The sequence below is a fragment of the Vicia villosa genome, linkage group LG2, assembly GCF_029867415.1.
Source record: "Vicia villosa cultivar HV-30 ecotype Madison, WI linkage group LG2, Vvil1.0, whole genome shotgun sequence".
Lineage (NCBI taxonomy): Eukaryota > Viridiplantae > Streptophyta > Magnoliopsida > Fabales > Fabaceae > Vicia > Vicia villosa.
In genome coordinates, this window is record NC_081181.1 from 174,415,463 (window position 1) to 174,426,354 (window position 10,892).

The 10,892-nt window shown below is 30.6% G+C and overlaps 1 protein-coding gene and 1 long non-coding RNA gene across 2 annotated transcripts; both read left to right on the plus strand.

Annotated features, from left to right (window-relative positions):
* Positions 1–6,340: 6,340 nt before the first annotated feature.
* On the plus strand, positions 6,341–8,369 carry LOC131650694 (uncharacterized). The gene is made up of 9 exons (XM_058920394.1): positions 6,341–6,478; positions 6,562–6,729; positions 6,881–6,999; positions 7,078–7,205; positions 7,293–7,383; positions 7,460–7,616; positions 7,707–7,765; positions 7,964–8,084; positions 8,166–8,369. The coding sequence occupies exons 1-9, from the start codon at positions 6,341–6,343 to the stop codon at positions 8,367–8,369; spliced, it is 1,185 nt and encodes a 394-aa protein (XP_058776377.1).
* Positions 8,370–8,430: 61 nt separating this feature from the next.
* On the plus strand, positions 8,431–8,941 carry LOC131647480 (uncharacterized). Its single transcript, XR_009297839.1, has 3 exons — positions 8,431–8,474; positions 8,557–8,616; positions 8,732–8,941. It is a non-coding gene; the product is annotated as an uncharacterized LOC131647480 (long non-coding RNA).
* Positions 8,942–10,892: the final 1,951 nt, after the last annotated feature.

Genomic DNA, 10,892 nt, shown 5'->3' on the forward strand with positions numbered 1-10,892 from the left:
TTCATAGAATCGTGATGAAATGAAATCGTTGTATGTTTTATTTGTAGTATTAAATTTATTGATATTGTTTTATAATTTTATTTTTGAAGAAATATAATTGGATTTTATTTTCCTTGTGTAAATTATTGGCGATTGCAGAAAAAATCAAATAAAACAAATAAATATATCTTTGTAAATAACTAATTAATGTGATGAAGAAGGTTGATTTAGTTGGTTAGGAGTTAACTTATATACCAAATGATCACGTGTTCCATTTCTATGGCTGATGTGAGTATTCTATAAGTTTCTCCATAAATGTTCTTCTTCTAAGAGCGTTCTAGTAAATTTATGGAGCACAATTCAAATAATTTTTTTTTTTTTAAGTCAAATAATGCAGTTTGAAATTTAATTTCTGTAAGTTTCTCTGAAAGTGTTGTGTGGTGCAAGAACAAGACAACTCTTAGAAATATAAAAATAAGAATACTCTAAACTTTTCGTAGTACTATAAAATTGAAAATTATTCTGGAACAAATTATTTTCATATTCTAAGCAGGCACACAGAATCTCTGTTTTTTCAAATAATAGCTAACAATTATTCTTATTATTTTGACATTGAATTTTGATCAAAAAGATATTCTATTAGCTGAAAATGAATTTTAATGATCACATCCTCGATTTACTGACCTAAAATATTTTGTGAATATAATATTCTATATTTTCTTTTAAGACATTTTATTACTATCTTAGTCTCATTATTATAATGTAATGTATCATTAAAGAAATTAAATTTATTCTATAATAAATTTAGTTGATATTTTATTCTATTATTTTTTTTGTGGTAATAATATTCTATTATCTTTATATCGTATCAATTTTATTATTATTAGAGTTTGTTTTATTATAATGTTGATCTATGAATAATTTGAGATGACATTATAAATTTTAAAATCATCAATGTTCACTCACTCAAATAAATATATAAATAAAAATCTAATCTTAAAAATATAATTGAAATTTTATTGTTTTGAGAGTTTTATTTTGGATGATTAAGTAATAATTTTCAATTTGTATAATTATAATCTCATCTATTGTAAATACTATTATATAAAAAAAATTATTTTGAATAAAATATAGTCTATCTTAATTTGTACGATTATAATTCACATTAATAGATACAGTTGTACAAATTTTATATAGTAAAATAATTAAATTAATTATAATTATAATAAATATATTAATAATAGATATATTCTATTAGTGCGTTATTATTAATATAATTTTTGTTCAATGTACTTGTGATTAGGGGTGTTCAAAATCAAATCGGCCCAATAAAAAACTGTAAAACCGAACCAAATCAAATCGAAACCGCAAAAAACCGTATTTGGTTCGGATGTGTTTGGGTTAATTTTTAACAAACGGTGTGGTTCGGTTTGGTTTGCTATTTGTATTTTACAAACCGAACCAAACCAAATCAAACCGCATTATGATAAAACTCTCCAAACTTCAACTGACTTATATCCAACCCAAACTTAAACCTATTATGTCTTAGCCTTACGATTACGAATGATTTTCTCTTCCTCGCACTTAAGGTTTCAGTTTAAGTCTTTTCAAATCTTTCCTAGCGGTATTGCACATTCTTCCCATCTTCTTTTCCAAATACATATCACATACTCTTTTCTAATCATTCATCTCTTAAGTTCTTTATTTTTCATCTTATTATTTTTATTTTACTATTCTCTCTTCCAATTACGTTTTTAATGTTCCTCTTCTTATCTAATTGCATCTCTTCTGCTCTTTCTTTTTCATCTTCTTTAATATTTAATCTCCTCTTTTTTCTATTTCATTATAATGTTTTTAATATTATTTTATGCTATTATTTTATGTTTTTTATTCCACTTTTATCTAATATTATTTTTGTATATTAAATGAAAAGTTGTTATCCAAATATGATGAATTTTGTTGTTATTTGATAACGCATAAATGTCTAATACAAAGTTATGTTGTCATCCATATGTGTATGTATAGCTCAATAATTTTTTGTAAAAAAAAACCGAATCAACCGAACCAATCTAAACCGTATTAGTTTAGTTTGATTTGGTTCAGTTTTATTTCTAAAAGTCAACTGAACCAAATCGAACCGCACACCTTTTCCTCTTGCGATTCGGATGATTTTTTACGTCAAAATCGTCCAAACCGCACCACGAACCCCCTACTTGTGATTTATGATGATTAAAGTATGGTTCAAGTGTCCTATCACTATTATAATTTTTTGTGACATAATATTTATACATTGTTATATTTCTTATTTATTATTATTGATATTTTAATTTAATATTACAATAAATAAAAAATTATTTCAAAGACATGTAATACTTTATGAAATTTAATAATTTATTTTCAAGTATTTTTTTATGAAAATGGATTTCAATTATCTAAATTTTACGTAAGTGATGGACATCGGTGTGATGTTATTTGACATGATCAGTGTGTGATAGAAAAAATAGTTGAGTATTTATGTAAATATCTTACTAAACAAAATTATTAATAATTCAACTATTATTTATCTCACCCCAATCCTCTTAATATTTTTTCAGGAACAGGTTAGAAGTAGACGGATTGCTTGAAGGATTGTTTTGAAGACTGTGGACAAGCAATTGGCAGGAAGACCTCGTCAGACGTTATCTTTCCGATGTGCATTGTTGAAGACAAGTTGATTATATACATTTAGTAGGAAACTCGAATTGTATATGATTTTAATTTCTTGTCTTTATCGCTTATGTATGTTTCTTGTACCATTTATAGCATCACTGCATATTATTCTAGACATATATGTACGGGGTGTTACAGTTGGTATCAATTATATAGCAATGAGAAATAAATATTATTTGTTTAATATAATCTATTTTATAGAATTATATCTGAGGATATTATAATTTGTCCATTCAAAGTTTGTTCAGCACGTGTGATTCTGAAATCCTTGTATATGTTATTCTTTTATATTCTTTGTAGCTTTAGGGACAAAAAAAAGTGTAGTCATTTCATTTAGTATGATGAAGAGATGACTCTAAGAGCAAAAAGAAATTTTTTCTTTATTGCATCAAAAAATAAGTTTTGAGAAGAATAAGGTGAATGAATACAAGCTAAAAAAAATGAATTAAATATAAAGATCAAGTTTCTGAATATACAGTTGAAGTTTGCATATGTCATGAGCTTTGTGTTGTTAATAGGTCTAGTTGCAACAAGTGTAATGAAGTGTGAATAGTTGCAAAACTTTTATCAACTGACATTCATCTGTTGTAACTTATATATCAAGAATTAATGAATGAAAAATTATGTTTTGGTTATGATTTGTTCCAATTGTGTCTATTTTCAAAATTGTGCCATGTTTTTTAATTGTGATATAGGTCATGTTTCCAGGATAAATGTCATGTTTACAGGCCAAGTTAACTAGTCAAAATTGGTAATGGAGTATGACTAATTATTTACAAGCGATTTATACAGGCCAAATTTTTAGCATAAGTTTACGTCTCATGTATATAGGTCAAATGTTTATGCATAAGTTTAGGTCATTATAGCACCTCTTTGATTCCTTTTCTCTTTTGCCTCTAAAGTTTGAGATTCATTTGTACGAGTTTCATTTGTATGAGTTTCGTCACTAGATGAAGAGCCCATCTATTAAAAACAATAACAAAAGAATAAAACAATCTTAACAAAAAAAAACACACAACATCATAACAAAGGTGTCTAATACATTCAACAACAAGATAAACAACAACAACAACAACAACAATGTGTCTAATACACATTCATCAACGACAACATATAAACAACAACAACATAACAAATTTTTCTCACACATTCAACAACAACAACATAAACAACAACAACAATGTATCTAATACATATTCATCAACAGTACCATAAACAACAACATAACAAATCTGCCTCATACACATTAAAAAACAACAACATATAAATAACAACAACATAACAAAGATGTCTCATATACATTCAACAACAACATAAACAACAACAATGTGTCTAATACACATTCTTCAACAATAACATAAACAACAACATAACAAATGTGTCGCATGCACGTTCAACAACAACAACATAACAAAGGTGTCCCATACACATTCATCGACAACAACAACAACATAACAAATGTTATCTCTTACGCATTCCTCAACAACATATAAAAAGTAACAACATAACAAAGGTGTCTCGCACACATTCTACAACAACAATATAAACAACAAACAACAACAATGTGTTTAATACACATTCATCAACAACAACATAACAAATGTGTTTCATACACATTTAACAACAACAACATAAACATTCAAGAACAACAACAACCATAAATATTCAACATTTAACCACATAAACATTAACAACAAGAACATAAACATTCAACATCAATAACATAAACAACAAGAACAACAAGAACAACAACAACAACAATGGGCTAAGTATTCTGAGTTTTGTACTATACATGCATGGTGAAAAGTTTACGTATTGTTTACGTGATGAATACGTAAAAGCCAACAACGCTTCTTTTCGTGTAAGATTCTTCGTCTTTCTTTTGCGCGTTTCATGCATTTTTGTTTCATTAATGGAGATAAGTCAAGAATGCTCGTGATGGCGTTTTTTTCAACGTTAAGCCAAGAACGATTATGGTAGCTTTGTACATTAAGTCAAGAACGATTCTGATAATTGTGTGTTTCTTTTCGTTAATGGAGATTAAAATATGGTTCGGATGAGTATGTGTTAGGGTTCAAGTGGTTCTGTGATGAAAAAATGACAACTAAATATCCAAGTTAATGTGCATTTCTTGTTTCTGAATAAAATATTTCACCACGGTTCTTTAAAATAACCGTGACGATATATGATTTATTTAATTAAATATTATAAAAAGCGCCAATTTTTAATCATTTAAAAACTTAAAAATAAAAAAGAAAATATATTACAACGTTTGATTTAAACAATCGTAGTGATATTTGGAATATTTTCAAATTAAAAATAAATTAAAAAAGAATAATGTCATTATAAAAATAAAAATAAAAAAGGTAAAAAATATCACCACAATTGAAAGAACGACTGTAGTGAGATTTAATTTATAAATAAATCAAAAATAAAGGCGCCACTATAATTTTAAGGTTTAAATGCACTTTTGGCCCCCAAAATTTCTCAATTGTTTGATTTTGGTTATCTATGTTTCAATTGTTTGATTTTGGTACTCCAAGTTTTCTAATTGCTTAATTTAGACCCCTCAATTTATCCCCTTTTGATAGTCCCCTAATGAGATGTAGACTAAATTTCTCTTTTCTTTTTTTTTTTTTTTTGCTTTTTTCTCTTTTGTTTTCTTCTTCTTTTTTTTTTTATAGTTTTCTTCTCTACAATTCTATTTTTTTTCTCTTTTTAATAGTTGAGTTTTGAATGTAGTATTTTGAAAATCTTAAATATTTCATTCAACTTAGAATATACGGACAAGCATGCAATATCCCTTATAAAAAATTGAAATTCTATATGACTAATAAGATTGCCAGACTTTGGAACTTCATGCTTAAATAGGAGGGAGTTATTGACTAAAGAGTTTGTTATTTTATTTTAATTAGGTAGTGGTTTATTTATTTTGTTTGTCAAAATAATTTGTCATTACGCAATGAAATATTTAAGTTTTTCTAAAGATTACATTTAAAGTTTAACTATTTAAAAAAGAAGAAAAATAAAATTATAGAGAAGAAAATAAAAAAAATAAAACAAAAGAGAAGAAAAAGAGAGAGAAATCTAGTATACATGTCACTAGGTGACTATCAAATACAAAAGAGAACAAATTTAAAGGGGCAAAATCAATTAATTGAAATTTGGGGGCCAAAATCAAACCAGTAGAAAATTTAGGAGACCAAAATCAAACAATTGAAACTTGAGAGACCAAAATCAAACAATTGAGAATTTTGGGAGGCCAAAACTGCTTTTAAGCATAATATTAAAGAAATCACAAATCTATCATATAAGTAAAGTCTACCATTTGAGACTTTCTTAGGCTATCCACATCAGCATCTGTTCCATGGTTAATCCACTTCAGCTTTGGCGGTTAATACTGAATTTTTGATCATTCATCTGCATGGTGGGCTGCGGCAGTTATTGCTGTGGGAGTTTCACCCTCCCAGATTCTCATGTTGTTGCAGTTATGTAAGGTCCATTATTGTGTGCCTATCCACGTTCCAAACTGCACAATTGCAGTAATTACCTGTTTAAATGGCTTGCCTATTTATCAGTGATTTCATTATTCTCTTTCCATGCTTGCTAACTTCTGCGGTTATCATTCAGTGCAGTGTGAATTTGCATTATCATGTCAAGGCCTGTTGAGAGAATAGCAGAGATCAATGATGGAAAAGAGCTTTGGAAGATTGTTGTTAGGATTCACCACAGATGGAATGTTGTCTCCAACAACAAGGAACATTTTGAAATGATCTTTGTTGACAAATTGGCGATTACCCTGTTTATGTTTCAGTATGTTTATCATTTACCTATGTTTGTATAGTTTGAATCATTTTTTGGTTTCTGCTGCAGGGAGATGATATTCATGCTGTTGTTCCAGCACCGCATGTGTCGGTGTTCACCGAAAAATGCTTATTAGGGCATACTTATATTGTATCTAATTTTAAGGTGGTGCCTTATGTTCTGGCGTTCAGGGCATCGGGACACAAATATATGATAAAGTTTACTGCTGGAACGTCTGTTCTTGATGAAGACAAACATGAGATACCCCCGAAATCGATTTTATTTACAAGTTTTTCCGACATTATAACAGGGAGGTTTGACAAACATGTTCTGATTCGTGAGTATGGTTTTTGGCTGTATTATTATCTCATGTTTTGATGCGTTTTAGCCGTGTGAAATTAATAAATTTATTTCAGATGTCGTTGGAATGGTGGATAGTATTGGTTATGCACAGACTGAGTCGGGTGCACAGAAGCAGCAAATTAGCATGATGTTGCGTGACCACAGGTTTGTTTTTTTTATACATTAGACTGCCTGATATATGAATCATGTTATATATCTTAATGTGTTGTGATCATGGTTTAGCAACAACATGTTGAACTGTACTCTGTGGGAATCATACGCGGATCAGTTCATCAAGTTTAACAAAGTTAGGGTTGCTGCATCACTCCCTACAGTTGTGTTGCTTCAGTATGCCAAAGTGAAGGAAGAAGGTTATTCCATGACTTATTTTTTAAATTAATACTAAAACTACAAAATCTGTTATAAATATATTGACAAGGTATAATTTGAATTTGCAGGAAAGTATCCTCTGTCTGTGACAAACACCTACAATGTGACCGTTTTATGTGTTGATGCTGATTTTCCTGTCATGAAAGACTTTATTGATAGGTATGTTGATAGTGTCATCCATTTTGTGCAATTATTTTTTTCATGTATGAATTTGATAATGATCCATGCTCTGCAGAATGCCTGAGGAGAGCAGGGTAACCCTGTCTGAACAACTTGGAGGGAATTCCCAATATTCCTCCCAAAGTTCTGAAAATCAACAGCTCACTCCTGTGCAAAAATTGTTCTCAAAGGCTGTTGTTTTGCCTATTGCTGAGATTATTCAACTTACGGATGTATGTCTTTCTATTTTCCTATATTATCATAATTATAACCTCATTGTTTAGTGCGTCACATGTTTCTGATTTTGGCGGCTATTTGTCCAGGTTACATTTTGTGCTACTGTCGCTACAACAAAATTATTAGTAGCATCTCCGTTTGGATGGTACTATCGTGCCTGTCATATGTGTCAATCAATAACGCGTGGGGACAGCCCCCCCTTTGAGTGTGAAGCTGGTCATGAAACCATGGCTGAAGTCCTTAGGTTTTAGTTGTTCTCACCTAATAGATGTTGTTTCTGTCATGTTTGTGATGTTTCTATGTTGTCGGCTTTTTTAACGGAACGACTTCTTATGATATTCAGGTATAAGATTGAGATTGAGGTTACTCACGGGGGCAAAAGCTGCAATTTTGTCTTCTGGAACAGAGAATGTGAAATGCTATTGGGTTTATCTGCATCGCAACTTCGTAACACTATGATTCAGGTTATATTTATATTGCGCAGACGAATTAGAATGTACTTTCCAATACTCTGTGTACACTAATATGGCCAGTTGTTTAAATAGGCTGGAATTACTAATCCATTGGACTTTCCGTTAGCACTTGATCAGTTGTTGAAGTTGGAAATGACTATGAAGGTTAAGTGGCATCCACGCTGGAAGAACTGTTCCGTCGTTATGATTATAAAAAATGATCCTATTATCCAGCAACTTAAGGAAAAATGGGGAACAGATGAGGTCAGCTCTAATAAACTGACATTTGTTTTATAAAAGAGGACTTCATATTATAACAATTTTTTGCCTGATTTTGTTTTTCTTTGGTAAATTCTCAAGGAACCTATTCCAATCCAAACTGTCGTACCTGAGACTCTGGAGGTAGAAATTTTAAACTGTGTATGCATTTTTTTACTTTTCCTGTGATTATATTATATTGAAAACTGTGTTTAACAATATATAGATTAAAGAGAGTGTTGATGAGGCTAAAACAGATGCCAATGAAGACTGTGAATTGGTTACAGTAAGTCTCACTGCAACACACTTACCTACTTACATTTATATCAATATTCCTAACACTTACCTACTTACATTTATATCAATATTCCTAACTAATAGTCTTCATCGTGGCATTGCAGGACCTGGAAATTACATCTGAGCACAAGCCTGATGCTGTCACACCTGGTGGTAAGAGGCATCTTCCTGCTGCATCAAGTGAATCCACTGATTTGGACGGATTACATGATGGAGAACTGTCATCAAACAAGCTGAAGAAGATAATTAAAATGGAGAAGATTGATTAGATCTATTTTTATTTCGTGTGTGTTTTGCTTAGGTGTTTGTTATAAAAACTGAATGTTAGTTTCCTTTGCTTTTAATCATGTGTGTGATTTCATTTTTTGTAATAATTAGTGCATGAATACTGGCTATGTGCTTCTGTTATGTTCAATTTGATTTAAGAATTATCAATGGTTTGTGTGGCTTATTATATTCAAATGATTCAAATTCAACTACATATTATATATACTATTATTAATTATTTTGATTCTTTTTGATCATATATCAAACATTCCATTTTAACTATACCTCTTATAACGGGGTGCTGCTTTTTTATTATTTCGACGATATAAACCTTACAATAGAAAGTACGAAATTGACCGTAATATACTAATAAATATTCTACTGCATGTAGTTACAATAATGATGTCGCAAAGAACGGTTTGTTTGGATTAGCAAAATCTAAGCTTTCTGTCATTACATTGTAAACTAAAACATGGATTGTGCCTCACAAACAAACACCAGAACTTTTAACATTTGACTATGTTAACTATCAATAAATAATTTTATGTCTGATCTTAGTATAATGTTGATACAATATTATGGGACAGATTTCATTTTAACTAACAGCATATCAGAGCAGATTAATAGAATATAATAGGAGAACTTAAAAAATTTGTCCCGAAAACGATTATATATTAGATCTTCTAATGGTCACAATATTACTGTGTTCCCATTTTGGATAAAGTGCTTACAAAATAACATGTAGCAGAATATATATAACACAATGTACCAAAATAACATTCCCAACATATAATATAACCATTAAAATTCAGGTATAGTACACGGTTTGCAAATAGCAGCAGTTTCTTCATTGTCTTTCAACCTTCACATAGATATACGGAGAGAATCGCAGCATACTCCACGCTATTGTATCCCCATTATGCAGGTTAAGAGATTTGGCGAATTCGTACCATCCCAGGGCCATGTACTTTTCATATGGATGGGGTATTCCTTTTCTGTTAGCTTTGTGAACCTGACAGGTAACAATGTTCTTCGTCCTCACATCCAGCAGGTTGATTTCATCTTGAAAGCGACGGAGGCATCTTTTGGCGATTTCCTTAGGGAAATGCTGCATACAGGAAATAAGGTAACTATTAACAATATATACTATTTACATTTTCAATAACATGATGCTCATATTCAAATATCTCCTTACCATTACATTCTGCTGTGTAGATTTAGCATTTGTAACATGGGTGTTCCAGAAAAAAAATTGAGCCCCTGTACCCACCTTTGCTTTTTTCACCACTTTACCCTTTTGTTTCTTACCCTCTTTTGATCCACTTGGTTCACCAACTTCAGAAACTTTGATTTCATTTGTGTCAATGTCTGTTGATTCCTCTTTTATCTTTATAGGTCCTGCATTGGGATTGCTTTTAACACTTGCGCTATTTTGTGTGACAACATCAACATTCGACACAACACGACCAGGGGTGACATTGCGCTGTTTATTCCTGCGTTTTCTTTCCACCTTAGGATCGTACCCTGTTTCCTTTACCAAATCTTCTATGATTTCCATTGCCTGATCATCGCTGTTCCAACATCAAATATGGATTAAAAACAAACCGCATATGAAGCATTCTTTACTAAGCAATAGTCATATGCCGAGCAACGACGGGATATACAATCCAACAATAAAAAACAACAATAGTCATTCAGTCACATTTGATTTCTTGACAAATACCACACATAATACAACATTAAGCTATATTGATACTACACCCATCACTAAATGCTGTTAACTATTATTACCACACTACCATATTTTGTATACCAATATACCCTATTTTGTACGGCAAAGCAAAGGTGAAATAAAATTATCTACTCATACCTAAAATCATTTTCATCATCAGAGGGAATCCGCATAGAAGGACCACCGTGTGAAGATGCCATTGTCGAAACCCTAACCGCAGGCAGTTGCAATGCTAAACTTCTATTCAGTGCAATAGGAAACAAGTA

Coding starts and splice junctions, on each gene's coding strand:
- LOC131650694 (XM_058920394.1), top strand. CDS start 6,341: ATGTCAAGGCCTGTTGAGAGAATAGCAGAGATCAATGATGGAAAAGAG. Junction 6,730..6,880: donor AGTTTACTGCTGGAACGTCT/GTTCTTGATGAA, acceptor GATGCGTTTTAG/CCGTGTGAAATTAATAAATT. Junction 7,384..7,459: donor ATGAAAGACTTTATTGATAG/GTATGTTGATAG, acceptor CATGCTCTGCAG/AATGCCTGAGGAGAGCAGGG.